The following is a 17,888-nucleotide window of genomic DNA, read 5'->3' on the forward strand; positions in this document are numbered from 1 at the left end:
TAGCCTGTGAACAAAGCAGCAGCATGCAGGCCGCATTTGAAGTGTCTGTTGTGGCATTTTACATTATGCATGAGATGGTGCAGAGAAAAGGGAAGCAAAAAAACCACCCAAACCCAACCAACGTCAAACCTTTGAAACCTGAACCAGCACAAATAAATCACAATTGTCAAATACTAAATAATCAGTAGTGTATTAAAAGTAAGGAATCTACAGATAGTAGCATCAGCAGTTAGAAACAACTTTCTTGCACTGCATCAGGTCAATTGTAAAAAGGCACGTTCAATTGTCTTTAGAACTCAGCAGCTAGGAATATAAATTCCACTAGCAAGCCCGTGTTCTGTAACACGGCTGAGCCAAATAAAGAATATTATGGAAGCTTGATCCTAGATATGGTACCTATACTGTTGAGGACTGACAGATCCACATAGATACAAAGACGTTAGGTGACAATGCCATAAATTCTACTTTTCCTCTGCAGGCAGAAAGCCACATGAGAAATCTTCAGGCCAGTGATCAGAAAACTGAAAACTCTTGACAGTAAAAGTTATGATGTTATAAGAACTGACACAGCTACAAAAATATTTAATTATTACATCCAGTAAATGTTACATCTTCATCAAGTTAAACAGACATTTAATATATGCAGGTAAATCCAGAATCAGGACATAAGGCTAAGCCGAGGTTTATGTTACAGTTGACTCAATTTTATCATCTTTTCTTCTAGGGAGGCTGTGTGAAAGGGAAGGTTTTTGCATTTCTATCAGGTTTCCAGAACTGGAAGTTTCTTTCATGGGAGTTCATTTAAAATGCTCAGCTAGTTCTATACCAGACTTCCTCATTCTTAATAACCTGACTTTCATAATACTTTTATGCAAACAGGTTGTCATATTTTACAGACAAGCAACTAAAATCCAGAAAAAAACAGCTGTTAAAATGTCAGGAGTGCATACTTGAAATATGCAGATTTTTTTTTTTAATATGTGCAATTTTTATATCACTTAGTATGTTCTACGCACAGCTCTAGCTAACCTGCAAGTTCCCAATATGGTAGAAGTTGCCTCACACATTGCATTGCACCAAAAAAAAAAAAAAAAAAAAAAAAGAAAGAAAAAAGAAACAAATGCTTCACAATCACCTTCTGATTAAATGGAGTGCAATATTTTTTAAAACTAACTTCCCCAAAATTACACTTCTATGCTGTCATGGGCACAAGGAAGGACTATCTCACCGTTCTGTACTAGCACCTGCCTCTTCTCCAAGACCAGACTTTTCCCCTTCTTTTTCCTTTGGTACAGCAGAAGACCAGATTCATTTCAGACTGGGCCACAAGCACTCCAAGAGCAGCGTTGTCTGTGGAGGAAATACAGAACGTTCTTCAGAGAGTTTCACGCGAACCTTGCAATGGATGAGAAATTATCCGTGAAATCCAGCCACAGTTCCCCAACTGAACTGCGTGGCTGTCTATACCCGGGTGGGAGGGAGCAGGGTGAGAGTTCAGCTCATCATGCACGGCTGCTTGTTCAACCTTCCCCCACGTAACTGCCACCCCCATAGGCTTTGCCTATGCGACAGCGCACGTAGGTACCTAAGTAACGTAACTGACTCCTATTAGGTTAGTTATGTTAGTGATGACAGAAATTAAGGAGAGAGAAACTTTTTTTTTTTTTACCTTGGATTTAAACACATTTACCCGTCGCGGACCTAAACGACTTCATACGTAGCGCTGCTGCGTGACCTAACAACCCTATGAACAGCTAAGTCACTGGTAAGCCGGGTCACGTTCCCATACGCTTATAACCGTTAAGTTTCATCTACTGCTTTTACCTGACGCTGTAACGTTGTCGCCGGTGTGGACCAGGCAACGCCCGTCACCTCACGAGCTGCGGATTGCCGTTAGGGCGGCCCCGCGCGCAGAGCCCTGCTGCGGGCGCGGGAAAGCGGCGCGGCCGCCGCGGGCCACGTGACCCGGCGGCGCCGAGGCGAGGCGCGCGGAGCCGGGCGCCATGGCCGCCGTACCCTGGGGATCCCGCGTCGTGGCGGGGGGCGACGAGGACGGCGACAGCGATGAGGACGGCTGGGATATCGGCGTCGTGCGGCAGGAGCCGCAGGTGGGGGGGCTAAGCCGCTCCGCCTCCGGCGCCCCCGAGCTGGGGCCTGCGGCCGGGCGTCCTCGGCGGGGTGGGGTAACGCGAGGGAGGTGGTGTCGGCTCACCGCGGCTCAGTGGGGCTCGCAGAGGCGGGCGGCCCCGGGAGGGACTGCCACTCGCGCCTCCTCTGTGATGAATTCCTAGCAGATCAGTGGTGGTGTACGCTCATCCGAGGAGTAAATAAAATCCAAATTTTGGGGTTTTTTTCTTCTTACATTAAACCTTAATGTGTATTTAAAGCTTTTCTCCTCCGTAGACCCTAGTCCCTGTTTCAACATGAGAATAAATTGGAAAGCAACCGGAGGCCTGTAAAGCAGTTTTACATCTTAAATCTCTGAGGTTGTTTCGTGCTAACATGAAGATTTAAGGTTTTTTATTGCATCTGATAGGTGGGAGGCATCTGATCGTGTGAGGTGGGGGGAGATTCTGCAAGGCTTTTTAGCCGTTGGTTTGTCTCATGGCTGGAATTGGAAAATGGATACTTGCAGTACTCTTGCTAAAGGTTACAGTCAGTTTTTCAGGGGCCTTGATCTTTAAATTGAGGTTTTTATCCAAAGATATGCATTATTTGGAAATTGTTGTCTGGGTAGAACAAAAACTAGGGCTAAATTATTATATTGACTGTTTCTCACCTTTGGTTTTCTAGACACTAAGCACTATTAAAATCTTTACAAAAGTTGTTGGGGAAAATTGTAGAATTCCAAGTTCTCATGTTACGACTTCAAAACATCATGAAATATGACTTCTTTCTGTACCCATTTCTGGCTGCAAAGAAACTAGTGAATAGTCCTCCACTTATCGGTGTATGTAAGGGTTTTTTATAGTCTAGATAAATGCCAGCAGCAATCTTCAGCTGCATCTGCAGCTTTAATAGAGAACAAATCAGTGATGTTTTTGAAAGGAACTTGAATCGGGCAGCTGTCTGATGCATAAACTAGTCCTTTGGCCAGGATATTTTTCAGCCACATCATTTATGATGCAGCAACACAAATACCTCTGCCACCACAGGAATAGGAGGAAAGAGGAACGGTAACCCTTTCCAGCAGTGGGTTCGTGCTGTGTGAAGCCAGACAGCTAGTCATTGAGCTACGTTGCCACAGGGTCTAACTGTTAATGTCCGATAGATACATTTTTTAATGCTCTGATTTGCAACATATGAAATGTACAAAAAAGGTACAGAAATAGGTTGCAACGTTTTTCTGGCACCAAAAGATGAAAAAGAATCTTAATTGAAATCAAATACCATTAAGAAAAACTAAGAGCAGCATAGGAGGATAGCAGGTGTATTGAGAAAGGAGATATTTATATTTTCAGAGAATGGAGCCTTTTTGAGAAGTGAATTTTAAAATGTATGTTTTACAGTAGACGCTAAGCAGGTCTACAGAGATGGAAGAAGGAAAGTTTTACCTTGCTCCTCCCCCCCACCTTTTCTGCATTGTCCTTACAGAGATCATTAGTGCTTTTATGCTGAAATCAAGATGTAGTTTTTAACCTTGAAACAGTTACTAGATTTTGACTTAACTTTTATTTGCTTATCTAGCAGTTGGAGCAAATGTTGCAGGCGGACAAGAATGAAGCATTAAAGAAGGCACTGTTTCGTGGTGATGTGTCATTAATTGAAGAACTCTTAAACTCTGGTGAGGAAAGTCAGTTATGAAGTTGAATATTTTTAATTGAACTTGGAAAGAATTCTAAAGCGTCAAAGTTTGTAATTTCAAAATAATGTGTTGAGTGCATGTAGGAATATGTGAATGTTTCCAATACAGGATATAAACTAATATTTTAAAGATGAAATTAGTTTTTCAGTGACTCAGCATGTGGTATTCCAGCACATCCCTTCTAATTTATATTTCTTTTGTCAATAGCCCTGAAAATTGAGAAAACTATAATGTATGAACTATGAAATAAGGTGTTTCTTTGTTTTTGGGTGCATCTTTAACCTGAAAATATCAATTGCAAACATTGAATTTGAGGTGGTTTAAATTGAGAGTGAGAGTTCAGTGGGTGGTCTTACTTTGGTGTTGAAGGTTGCTGGGGGTGGGGCAGGAAGGGGAGGCTGGCTTTTTGTTTTAATGCTCCCCCGGTTTGGAAATACCATTATTTTTTTCTTACTCACAGCACTGTTAAGTTTCTGGTATGTGCCCTGTGTAATACTGCTGTCCTGGCAACATCAGCTGGACAAAGATTTTGTGATTCTGAAAGGTCTAATAGGGTTTATGTGGCATTTGTCACTAAAAAGTAGTTTGTCTTAACACTAAAAAGCCTTTCTCCCGGTTGTGTTACTCAGTATGTGTCTGTAATGTGTTTCTGTTACTCAGTGTCAGGAGGATTGGATCACTTACTGAAGCATCCAGGGCAATTAAAAACTGCATAGCTGAGTTAACCTGCCTAGTGATAATTGTCAGGAAGTTCTGCTTCAGCAAGCAAGCAGAATATAGTAGCCAAGACCTTGTTCTCTGAGGAAAATCTGTCTTATGGCTGAAGAAAGTAGTTTCCTAGTTAGCAATGGGTTTTTCTGAGTTTTAAAGCAATGACATTACTTGCCCTTTTAGAAGACGACTGTTTCTTACTGTGGTGAAGGAATGGTTTTCTTTTTAAATTAAGTAAAAACTACTGCACAGGCTGAAACACAGAGGTGTAATACTGAATGAAATACATCTTCTGTCTTGCTCTGAGAAAATATGTTCTTATTTATAGATAGAGTTTTTAATGATGTCTGTGCATCAGATTGCTTAATTGTTTTGTTGCAGCCATCTATTTTTAATTGTTTGTATTCCAGTCAAACAGCAATAGTTCACTTTCCATGTTTGTGCCTGCTACATAATGAGCAGTGCTATGCTTTTAGAGGATGATGATAGGTATCTGTAAGAACATGTCAGGCCAAAGATTCCTGTAGTGTCCTGTCTCCCGAGATGTGCAAGGCAGTATCACAAGAGAATCTATAATTTCCTGAAAATATGATTAACAGTAAATTTTGACCCATCCAGTACTGTCCTGCAGAGCATTAGAACACAATTGTGGTGTTGGGTTGATGATCTTGATGGACTTGTTGGATTTGATGATCTTAAAGTGCTTTTCCAACCTTCCGTGATTCTGTGAATGCCTCTCTTTTAACAGGGAGGTGTTTCTGAAGAAAGGTAACATTGTCCTTCAGAGGATGGGTGCTTGGTCAGATTAAATCTTTGCCTCCAAAATTGCCTTTAGTATATGTTCAGTAGAGCTTGTAGGAGGCTCGCTACCAGCACTCGACCAAACTCAGGGTTTGTGTTGGAAGTGGATTTCCTAGCAACAGTTGGGGCTATTCTTCCAGGTTGAGAGAGAACATGTTGTCTTCTGGCTTGCTTAGCCATTGCTTTAACAATCTTTGGTGCTGAGGCAGTTTTACAGAGCTCCTTTAGGAGATGGACAAGTGTAATGTCTTCTCTTACCCCTCCTACAAAATGGCAACATACTAAGAACAAGTTTCTGGGGGATGTGTCACAAAAAGTAATGCAAACAAGTAGCAGGTTCAAAGATGACTTGGGCATTTTGGTCTGCTGTGGGAGTGAAATACTTAACACCATATAATTCATATGTTCATTTTTCTCAAATGTTATGACCTCATGACAGTCTAGGCTGATCAAAAATATAGCTACAGTCAAATCCTCTTTCCTGTTTCCATCCACCAGTCTATTCCACTCCTATCTTTGCATAAGTGCTGCAGCTCATCTGATCTTTTGCGAGCCAGTTCAGGGAATTAAAGTAGTAGTAAACTGGGAGGGTGTGGGGAGCTGTGAATAATTTTTCAGCCGGTTTGGGACTCTGGACCGTGAATCCATAGCTGGCCCAGCAGTGGGAGACATCAGCAAGCTCTGATGTAACTCAGCTTTAAGGTGTTGTGGAACTGCAGCACAAAGTGCTGACAGACTTAGAAGAAATCAATACTTCTATTAGGGAGAAGTCTTCTAGAATCAAGCGTTTTAGAACTTTTCCCTCAGATAAATTTGGTTTGAATGTGAATGGATTCTAACACTAAGAGCTGTTCTTAAACTAATTAAAGTCTTTCAAGACCTCAGTTTTTGGTGTCAAACATGGAATTATTTAGGATAAAAAGTTGTATGTCAAGGTTGGTCATAGTTCTTCAAGCATTACCTTGTTAACCTTTTTGAATTTGAGATTATGTTTTTCTGTATAAAACCAGCCTTTCTACCATAACTATTATTAGCCACAGTCAACAAAATACCTGAAAAAGATGCCAGAGAAACTGTGGTAATCACAGAAAGAACATAATTCTTCCTTTTCTGTTCTTTTCCTTCAGCATTATTCACATGCTTCGTATAGCTTCTGCTGTAGGGCTCGTCTGAGGCCAGAATGTATTTCTCCCTGTTCCTGGTTAAAGAGGAGGTATTTATTTGTGACTCAGATTATAAGAAAGAGCATTGTACTGCTTTGCCTCCTAGACATAATTTGTGAGATTATGTGACTGAAAAGCTCCTCTACTCGTGCCGACAAAGGAGCACAGAGGGCTAATGGCAGGTAGGGGACCCCAAATAACACCCTGGCCCAGCTCTTCCCAGGCCCATCATGGAAGCCATCAGCCCATCACAGGCATATCTCCACAAGCCTCGAGGAGCAGAGGGGCCCAAGGGTGAGCAAGAACCCAAATTATGGAGTCAGAGGAAGGGACTCCCAGGGCTGTCATAGGGCCCTTGTGCCTGGGTGCTGGTGACTGTAGAGACAGGAGGGAGGGAAGGGGTGTGCCAGCCACAGGAGTGGGACGGGGGGTCAGAGGCCGGTGTGTCTGTTATGCCAGCTGCTGGAGGAGATAGATATGTCCCAAAGGGCAGCAGGATGAGAGCATTTGTGCTGTCTGTGTTCACAGGAGCGCTCTTGTCTGTCTGTGTTGATCCGTGTGACTGGTGGTGTATGTGTGTGCCTGCTGGGAATGCACACTCAGCATCGACACTGGTTGGATTTAGGGGTGTGGAGCTGCAGCAGCAGTCTTTCCTCTCTCTGGCTGTTGGATCTGGCCTGATTTTTCACTAAAATTTTTATTCTGGGCTTCACTGTTGCTTTATAGCACTTCGTAAGGGCCTTTTAAAATGCTAAACTAACACTGCTTACTTCAAGAACAGCTCATACAATGAGAGAGTCTGAGTAGTAACCAAAGGGAGACATTTCCTATAACCATGCAGCCAAGAAGCAACATGACTACTACTGTTTCAATTGTCCTTTCTTTGTCTTCCTCTGACACTCTAGCTGGTTTGCATTGTGACTTTCACACTGTGTGGTACTTCAAGGCAGTCATTACAAAGATGGCAGGAGACCATGGAGGACAAACAAGCTGTAATACAGCTTTGACATTTCATTGCCAAGAAGACCATTCTACTTCTAGAACTTACAAGCACTAGCATCATGGCAGATACTATCTGTTATATGTGTAAAGAAAGCAGTGAGGAAAATACCTTCTCGAGAGTTTTAATAAGTCTTTCTATGCCTGCCAAATAGATCTTTTGTCATGGTTGTTCAGATATGTATTAAAATAAAAAGGTCTAGATGGGAGCTCTAGTTACATGGACTGCTTTTCTTCTTAAGAGGAAAAGGGACTTCTTAAGACTGACAGTGTGATAGCTTTCTGGTATTCCTTTCCTGCTAGTGTTACTTCAGTGGGCTGTTGGATATCAGACTTGCTAAATTCTTGAAGTGACTCATCTATAAGGAAGTTCAGGTATGACTGCTAAGAGACCCTTGCTGACTCCCCTTGTAGAACTTGGCTGTGGACTTCAATGAAATGTTTTGTATACTGCAGACAAACGGGTGTGCTGTGACATTAAAGACTGCAGCTAGTATGTATGCATTACTAAGAAGGTTTGATCATAAATTCTGTGGCTTGCAGGTGCTAGAGGTGTTAAAGTACTTCAGCATGTGGCTTTCATTGAACATTACCCCTTTACTGATTGCTTCTACAACTCCAGTGATCTTAAAGAGTTGAAGAATCAATCCAAGAGCAGTGACCTCTTACACCCTCAGATTTAATGACTTATGTTGCTACACTGAGCACATCTTTGACAAACTACCAAGGCAGGGAAAATACACATTTTGCATTAAAAGGTATGCATGTAGCTAAACTGTCACAGATTTCTTAGGACAGTTTTTGTTTTTTTCAGAGCTGTCTCTTGTAAAGAAGTATTTTTTATTATCCCTAATCACTGTTGGACTAATATGGAACCAGCTGATGGAAACGGTTATAGAGGAAGTAGTATGTGAGGAAGGATTGAAGGAAAGATGATTCCTTTTATGGCAAAAATATAGAGAGATTTTAATTGGAAAGTTGTCACATGAGTATCTTGGTCTGGTACTTGTTTTTTTGTGAATTTGGGAGGGCTGTCTGGCAAGCTTACTTCTAGCCACAAAGGAAGACAGGGCTATTATAGAGAGTAACAAACAAATCTCATAATTGTGACTGAATATTGCATAATCTTCTATTTCTTCTTTCTGTTGAGATAATATTTTGTTAGTACTGAACACAAAACTGGTATCTGCTAGTTAACTGCCTTGTAAGGCAGAGGATAAAAGGAGCTGTGAAGCAGGGAAACCCTAGTCCATATGGTCTTAATTGCCTGACAAGCAATTTGCTTCCACAGCAGTCCACTTGGCTTGGCAAGAATCAAAATTTTTAATTTTGATTGAAGAAAACTATTGCACATAAGTGGAGAAAAGAGAGATTCTGTGCCCTTCTCTGAACTTTTACAGCTTTTTTTTTTCTCTTACTTTTACAGCTAAATTTATTACTTACTTTTTTTTTTTTAATGTAGTCTTTATGTGGTACTTAACTTCTTGGATTGAGAACAGAGCTTCCTTGGTGTCAGTTCTAAAAGTTGTTTTCTGGTGTTCTAGATAAACATGTATTAAAAAAATGAAAATGGTGTAAGAGACTTCTCTCCCTAGGACTAAATGCAAACAGTGTGTAACCTTTGTAACAATACATATTGAGAGTAAGGTTTATAAAATGCATGTTTATTGTGGTGCAGTTTTATGATTTTAGTATCTTAAATTTTGACAGGTATAAGCATAGAATCTAGCTTTCAGTTTGGATGGACTCCACTGATGTGTGCTGCCAGTGTAGCTGACTTTGCAGTAGTGCGTCTTCTTCTGGACAGAGGTGCTAATGCATGTTTTGAAATAGGTAAGATGTGAATGAAAAATACTGACCGGTAATGTTCGGTACCAGACATTGTCCTATCCTTATTCTCTTTTTACATATTCAGGGAAAAAATCAAAGTTCACAGTGGAACTGGGACCTAGTCTAGCTTTCACAGTTTTGAAGTAAAAGCAGTAGTTTTAAAGTAAAAATTGGAACTGATCTGGAAACAGTTGATGGGTTTTCTTCTTCTTTCTCTCTCATTCTGTCTTTACCCCCCTCCCTCCCCTCAAATCTCCAAGTACTTTTTTAAAAAGAGCGTTTGAAAATACTTGTTCAGGAATTCTAGGATAAAGTTGTACAATTAAAACTTCCTTTGTTTGATCCTGTTGCGTGCAGAAACCAGCTAGAAGCCCAAACAACAGGAATAGCTTTCCAGTTCAATTGAAACTAATGTGGACTTCTCTAAAACTAGAGCACAATTTTTCTATGAGATGAAAACTGTTCTTCACTGTGTTGCTTGATCACCTTTTTGTCTTAAGAGTTCAGTGGAGCTTCTAAGTAATATCAGTTTCTCTGTCAATTTTTGTGGCTTAAGGATAACTTTTTCCTACTTAAACCATGATTTAAGAATTTTCCTTCTCTCTCATTGTGTTGGAAGATGTATCAAAGTTCAAGAAAAACACTGCAGTACAGAAGAAACTGATGTGAGACAATACTGCCAAGTACATAAAAGCAATGATTGTATTTCCCGGTAACTTTGCAATATTTGTAATAGTAGTAGACTGAAATGTAGATGGTACAAATCTGGCTCTGAAAATTTTCTTGAACTTCTTAGCAGCTGAACAGAGTATGAGATTAGAGTAGATTGCCTGCGCCAAAAGCAATCATGCCTTCGAATTACTGTCCTTGTAGCCAACTTCAGAGAACTTCCATGTGGCTGCCTACAAATGTGGCTGCCTACAACTTGTACCTGTTCGTTGCTTATGGCTGCAGAGACCTATAAAAGGGACAGAAACTACAGGCAGGAGTTTCGGCTGGCCAGTTAACCAACATGCATGGCATTTTTTCAGTCTGTGACCAACTGTTTGCCCCAAGTGGCACCTTGCTAGGATCAGGTTTCTTGACTTGTTTCCCTATTAGTCAGTGTAGGGAAACAGTAGCTAGGGCATACGCACAGCAGAATACTGTCCAGCCAGGAACAGTCTTGCAAGTCATTGATTCAGGTCAGGCCACGTGTATTCAGTAAAGCTATGCCATCCTAAAGTGGTACTAAATGTCACTGGTCCTGCTGCTTTTTTTACATCAGCAGGCAATCACATAAATGATCCTATACTAATTATCCTTTAATGCTTATAATCCTAAAAACAGCTATACTGTTAGTCACTTTTTGTCATATTTCTGTCATTCTTTGCAAGTGGTTGCTGAATTTTACCCTTTTTGGTAGTCGTGAAGAACAAGGAACTAATGTAGCATTCACTGTGTGATGGGAGTGGAATGCAGCATCCTTGAGGAGTAAATTCACTGGCTTTTCTGGGTTTTTCCGCTAGGCTGAACATAAATTAATCTTTTTTTCAGCTGCTTACTAGTTTTTCTTTGCAAAAGAGAAAACTGAGAATTCGAAGATGTTTCTTCCCCTTCTTCTCTTGCTCACACTTATGAGGCTAACAGAAAGTAATTTCCCATTCTTTATCACTACCTGAAATACCGAATACAAATACAACTACAGGTTACTCCTAAATATCATTCCCAGATTAATGGTGCTTATCACTATCTTTGTTCAAAGTCCTGCCACCTTTCCATTCATGTTGTTATTGATAACTAGGTTAAACATTTCAAGTAAAAATCTGTCAGTTTATCAAGTAATTTATTGAAATGTTTATTACTTACTGTTCAAGAGTTTTAAGTGACTCTCTGGAACTTAATTTTTCATTTAACATGCTGATCTATGTGTGTTAGAACTTCTGCATGAGGTAGTTGAAAATTAAAAGATGGTATATTAAAAAAGTCAGGTGAATTTAAATGCAAAGCTAAGGTCTTTGGAGGGATGGGGGACAAGAAGTGGTGAGAAATAAAGTAGAGCAGAGTGGGGTAAAGTACATAACTTCTCTCATGTTTAAATATAATAAAATCTGATCTCAGTGGAAGAATAAAGGTGTTAATATATACACAGTCTTAAAATTTCTACAAGAAAGTTAGAAAATATGTTGTAACACTTCATGGTATGGTCTGAAGTAGGTACAGCTAAAATTATACCTGTTAAAACAAATTGGTATTGTCAAACATATGCATGTTTGAACTTGTGAACAAGTTTGTGCAATAAGCAAAACAGGCAGTTATTCAAATGGCAGTCTTCTAATTGACTCTAGGGCCAACTAACTCACTAAGGTCCTTGAGGTATGATGCTTCCCGCATCTCTAGGAAAACCATGGGAAAGGAAATCTCCCCTGTTCTGTGGGCAAACAGCAGTGGTGTACAGTTCTGACTTGTGAGCAAAGGTGGCAGGTAACACCCAGCTGGCTTCAGAGCTGGAGCAAACACGCTGGTTCCTCCTGATGAATCTTTATGGATGGTGTAGATGTTTTTTAAATACACATCTAAAACCATACTTTTAATCCTCCTCCTGCTAGTACTGCACCATAGTGGTCTAGTTTAGTAAACTTACTTCCTTCTCCTTAAGCCCTATAATAAAGCCTTCTTACTTCAACTGTCCTTTGCATGGGCCTCTGTTCTCCCTAAAATTGATGTTGCTATGTGTTCATAATACATTTCATGCACTTTTTTTATCCATTGCACTTAACTTCCTGTAAACTGTTTCTTCCCTTGAGTGTATTTTGGGGAGAGCTGGGGAGGAACAGTGAGTGAATCTACCGGTATGGAACAAGATTTGAGGAACAAGCATCTATAGTTAAGCTCCTGCTGGGGTTTTTTTGGGTACCTAAGAAGTATCCTAAACTTCATTAGGAATAGATGCTTTACTGCTGCCATTCACTCTCATCTTTCTGAGTATCTTCTTTTCTCAGATGCCTTTATCTTACCTGATAATTCTGGTGGCTTTCACTGCAAGGAAAACAAGTTTCTTTGCCCTTTTCTAAGTATCTTAGAGTATCAGAACCTGATTAACAACTCTAGCAAATGCAAAGGCTTTTAAAGGAACTTCTGGATTAGCATGGTATTTACATTTGCATATGTAATTCTCTAACTGCAAGTTTCAAAACAGATAAGTACACTGTGCTGATGGCAGCATGTAGTGCGCATGCTTCAGAGGAAAACATCTTGAAGACTGTAGAACTGCTTCTATCAAGGAATGCTGATCCTAACCTTACTTGCAGGTACCAAAAAAAAACCCCCCATGTCTGTGAATACAGCATAAAATTTAATATTATTATCCAGAGACATCTTTATAGACATAGCTGTTGTAGGTTAAGATGATGTGTACTTCATTAGCTTTTTGTAACTTTGCTGCTGTCTGTATAAGGAAAGAGGGGTGCCTAGATATTTATTTCTCCTAGTACAGTCATTCTTCTGAGTGAATAAGGCTATGGTCAGTTTTATCAAATCTAAGTATGTTCCTCAGCCGAACAAGTTACAAACTTAAGCTAAAAACTGATTTTAATATTTCGGTTGACTGTGGTGTAACAGGAAAAAGTATGTCCTCTGCCTTTCCTAAATCATATTGCCTCTTCTGTATGAGGATGTAAATTAAATCAGTTAATTCTTTATTTAAATTCATGTCCTCCTTTTGATTTTTTTTTGTGGTTATCTAGCTACATTCCTTTCACAGACAGCCTCCTATGGAAAAAGAAAACTTCTCTGTAAGTAAAATACATTTATTCCAGTGCAATATGGAGTAATCCAGATTAAAAGAAGATTTAATCTCCTTTTAAAAACAAGTAACAGCTTGATTCTTGAATTACCACTTTGTGTCTCAGCAGTCTGAAGTAGTGCATTGTGAGATGTCTGTAGTTGCACAGTCTGATGCAATGTTTCATTTTGCATCAAAATGAAAGAAATTCTGGGCTGACCCAGGATAAACTGTCCTCCCTCTGCTGGAAAAAAAGGTACTGTTTGGGTAAAATTGAAACTGCTTGTTTTTCAACTAACCGAAATACATGTTTTATACCACAGCTCTTTCACCACATTACCAGAGATATGTGGACTGTGTAGCCCTCTAAAAAGAATGGAATTGGAGGCCAGTTGGTTCTCGTTAGTAGAACTGAATTACTTCATGCCATGAACCTCACTGTGAGCAGAGTACTGATAGGAGGAAACATAGTTGTGCTGAAATGCCACTGAGTCTGGTACCTAATTTAAATGCTATGCATTTATTCTTATCAGAGAGGCTAAAAATTGTTCATGAAAGACGACAAAGCTACAGACTCTGAAACAATTACATGTTGTTGCCATCAGATAGCTGGGTGTTAGGATAAACATTCTGCTTTAAAAAATGGGGGAAGTCTTTGTTTGATTAAACTTGGTCCTGGGTGTTTGAAAATGTAAGCCTGAGTGCAAAGCTGCAGGTTTAATTTGGAAAGGACTTTGGCTAAACTTTGAGAGGGAGAAAAAAAAAAAAGTAAGTTTGGAATTTGAAGGACAAAACTTTATTTATAAACTTAGAGTATGTTATGCATAGTTTGTCTTTATATACAAATATTTACTTGCTATCTTTTTGTTTCCTAAGACCTTGTGCTAACATAAGAGTTATGCTTGCATACGTCAGATACAGTGTCCACTTGTGGTTTTTTCACTTTTGCTATTGCAAAATGTCTTTCTCAAATGAAAAAATAAATGAAGTGACAATCAGAAATGTTATATTTGTACCAAACAAAAGTAGAAGTTAAGTGACAAGGCCTGGATTTTTCAAAAATCTTTGTGCTGCCTTTATTTCTTTCCAGTATTTGACATTTGTGCATACCACTCCCTCATTAGAACTGCTCAGCCAGCAGCTGCTGCTTCTCGTGGGCTTCTTCCACTGTGTTCTGAAACAGGGTGATGAAACACATCAAACCAGCTTTTGTGAAGGGATCAAAACAGACCTTCTATGTGACAGTGCAGTCCCACTTCACCCATTTCATTAGAACAAGCAGGATGTTCTGTAGGAGGGCATCAGAACTGTCAATGAGTTGAGATTACTGTGAGAGTACTTCCTGTGTGATCAGTTTACCGCAGGTGTTAAGAACTAAGGTTCACATTATTTGGCTGTCTCAGCACTTAAGAACTGGAATGATTTTAGGAAGCTTCTCTTTTGTCCACCAACAACTGGAATGTGTGTGAATGCAAAGCAGAATATTTGATTTCCATGTAAAGGTAGAGTTTGGTATTTATCCTTTCTCTGTTGTGCTGTCAGGGCAGCCAGTAGGCTTTTTTATTTCATGACATCTGGAGGTGATACACAGAAACATGCAATTTTTTTTTTTTTTTTGTCTAATTCATGAAGTGTGTGTAGAATGGGGAAGGACTAGTGAGAAATAAACTGATTTTTGAAATGCAGTCTAAGAAGGTGGGCTTAGGAGTGGGTAGGTAGATTTTTTTTTTTTGCAGTAGGAGAGAGTACTGTGGAGAAAGTATGCAGTAGAGTAACTTCTGATATTTTTGCTAAATCAAAAGTTGGGACCTGAATACTGATGGCTGTAAAAACTTATCAAAACATAAGTGCTAACAGGAGAGTTTTGAAAGACAAACAAGAAGTAAGGTAATGGCTAGGTGAAAAAAGAAGGCATTGTAAGACCTGCTGTGTATATTCTTTGTAGAATAGCCTGAGTGCTTCATTTAAATGAATACTACCTTGAGAAATTTGTTCTGCTTCTTTTGTATCATTCACCTACCTCATGCTCTAAAATGTAAATTATATACTTTATCCTTTTTTAAGGCCTGGAAATACTTAAGCGTTTTTTTTTTTTTTAAACTCTTTCAACCTGTGGTGCTTTCTTAAAGGTACACTGATTTTCTTAACATTAAGCTGTGATTTCATTGTAGGCAGAAGGAAGAGGCATGACCAACTGATAACTAAATTACTGCTTCTAGAATTAGATGTCATAGGTTGTTTAGTAAATATAGATTTTGGTGATGACATCCTCCAAGTTCTTGTTTACATAGAGTAGAAGAATCCTAATGGCTTTGGCGGTAAGGAGAGTGGTTTGAGTTGATGTTTCATGCTAATATCTCATTGTTAGAAGCAGGTATAAATAGGTGAATGACTGAAACCTCCTTTATTTTCACATAAGTTCTTTGTCTCTTGTTCTGTATGGGATATATGGAGGTTTGATTTTGTTTGTGTGGATTTTTTCCCCCTCACTCTTAAAATTTCTGGCACAGTTGAGTCATGGTCAATGACCAAGCCTGTCTTCAGTGTTTCTGGTCTAAAATGGTTATGGATTTTGTGTATGTCTAAAGAAAAGTCTTCAGAAAGTCTTTGATTTTTCTTTTTCTTTTTTTTTAGTATTATAAAAACTAGACCTTTGTCTGTCTTTTGTCATTGTACAGATAAAAAGTTGAGCTTGAAGCATACTGTCATGTACGTGAGTGCATGTACATGAAAATATAATCAGCTCTGGTAACTTCAGCTCAGCTCTGGTATTAAGTTGCCTACCTATGTTCACTTATGCTTACATTCAGAGCAGTTTTGAGGACTATCAAAAATGGTTTCATGATGAAAGTTTGGTCTGCTTTGCCCTCTTGAAAGGATGATAATGGAAGGGGGAAATTTTTATCGCTGTATTGCTCAGCTTACAAGGTAGGTCTTTCTTCAGGTTGCATAGTCAGAATAAAGCAATTGTGTAACACCTCAATTTTAGCAAGATATTTATTGCTACTGATAAGATAGTAAGTCCGCACTGCCACATAATAATTTCAAAGACCTTGACATTATCATTGTGTGATAGTTAACCATGCCAAATTACAAACAGTACATTTCAGTAAAGGTAAATAGCCTGGGAAAAGTTAATGCGCTACAGTGCATTTTTATGGATGAGGAAAGAAAATCAGGGAATTTAATACTGATTGAGTCAAGATCTTTGATCCACTTCAGAGCAAAAAAATACATTGTGGTGTTAACGCCTATTATACTTCATGACTTTCAGAGGTTTTTTTTTTCTAGCACTATGAACTCAAGATGCAAAGACTTATTTTATTATGTTGGTCAAACATGAGGACAAAGGAACTAAATATAAAAAATCAGATGCAAAATCACATTTACCAAAGTACTCTGTTCATCTGGACTATGTCCATACGTATCTTCCTTTCTCTTGTCTGAGTTAGGGAGGAGTCAAATGCATGGTAAATGTGCAAGTTCTGTAAGTTTGGAAGACTGGCTTCTGAATGTAAGTGTTGAATCTTGTTCATCAGATCTTTGGGTAGGGGGAAGGAATCTAGACACCGAAATAGGTTATTGTACTTTTCCCAGCTAGTATTGATTGTACGGTGGTAGTGACAGACTTAAAACTGGTTGATCATAGTTTCTGGGCAGAGGTATAAAATACTTGGGCACAGTAGCAACGTTAGATGCTATTTTTAACAGAGGCATTCTGACAATGCACTGTAGTGTCTTGGAATGTCACCTGAGCAGCCTTTGTGTAAAACAGAAACAAAACCTCCACTGAAATCCATTAGCATTTTATCAGCAACATTCTATCACAAGTATATTAAACTTACTGTCATTGCCAACTAGCCTACCCTGATCATGCGTTATTTGCATAGAACTGGTTTGGTTTTTTTACATGACTGAGAATTGCCCTTTCATTAGAAAGGTAGAGTAGATTTCACATATATGTGCTAAATTTCTTGACTGCAGACTTTACCCCCACTTTGAAAGTAAAGTTGAAAACAGTCTGAGAAGTTTCTGATTATGTGAATAACTGATTTGTTTTTCTCCTTTACACCAAAGTGTGCATGTTTTTAGCTAAATCAGCTTGCTTGTAAAAATGTGAAGGAGTAAGGACGTAGGAGGACAGGGCAGGATAATTGGGAATGTCGTAGCATAGAGTTCTGCCATTCCCATTGTTAATTTTTATACTAATCCCTTTTATAATCATATCCTTAGTATTTTTCTAGTCATATGAAGATAACTTTGTAGCTGTTTACCTTCCCACCTCTGTGTGCTGTAGGACTTACACAGATTCCTTTTTTTAATTTTAAAACAATCATGTAAACAGAGTTCAGAAGCAGAAGGGTACAAGAACTGGCAATCTGAAATGAAGCCTAAAACTAGAGAACCTGAAACTAAGCTGTCACCTGTTCCAGCCCAACCTTCTTACTAGAATTGTATGTTCCATTCTCCTAACAAGCTCTGCTTCAGGAAGGTAGAGGACTCTCTTATCTTGGTCCAGCATATAGTGCCTGGAGAAAGTACCTTGCACTGAATTATGTTCTTCCAATAATACTTGTTGTATAGGGTTTCCCACCTCATCACTTAAAACTCCAGCAAAACAGGAAATGGGCAAATAGCTTTCCTTCTGTTGCTGTGGTCACACTGTTACCACTTCATTTCTGAGTTCCAAGCTTAATGTACCGCACTAGTGTGGTGAAACTGGCTCCAAAAGCTTCTGAAAATGTTTCCTGGTTATCTGAAACACTGTTCAGTTGCAAATCAATAGACTAAAATATTAGTTTCTTGTAGCTTCATT

At 39.2% G+C, this 17,888-nt stretch overlaps 1 protein-coding gene across 1 annotated transcript in view; it reads left to right on the forward strand.

Moving 5' to 3' along the window:
* Nucleotides 1-559: 559 nt before the first annotated feature.
* The window catches only part of ASZ1 (ankyrin repeat, SAM and basic leucine zipper domain containing 1), a gene marked incomplete at its 3' end in the record, with an annotated part of 41,325 nt that continues 23,996 nt past the window's right edge, over nucleotides 560-17,888 (forward strand). Inside the window, exons 1-4 of the mRNA XM_082011176.1 lie at nucleotides 560-2,108; nucleotides 3,688-3,784; nucleotides 9,190-9,312; nucleotides 12,488-12,599. Coding sequence (XP_081867302.1) covers nucleotides 2,004-2,108; nucleotides 3,688-3,784; nucleotides 9,190-9,312; nucleotides 12,488-12,599 — 437 coding nt within the window. The 5' untranslated portion in view covers nucleotides 560-2,003. The remainder of the gene's footprint in view (nucleotides 2,109-3,687; nucleotides 3,785-9,189; nucleotides 9,313-12,487; nucleotides 12,600-17,888) is intronic.

This window comes from Phaethon aethereus (assembly GCF_964289735.1).
Source record: "Phaethon aethereus genome assembly, chromosome: 1".
NCBI classification, from domain to species: domain Eukaryota; kingdom Metazoa; phylum Chordata; class Aves; order Phaethontiformes; family Phaethontidae; genus Phaethon; species Phaethon aethereus.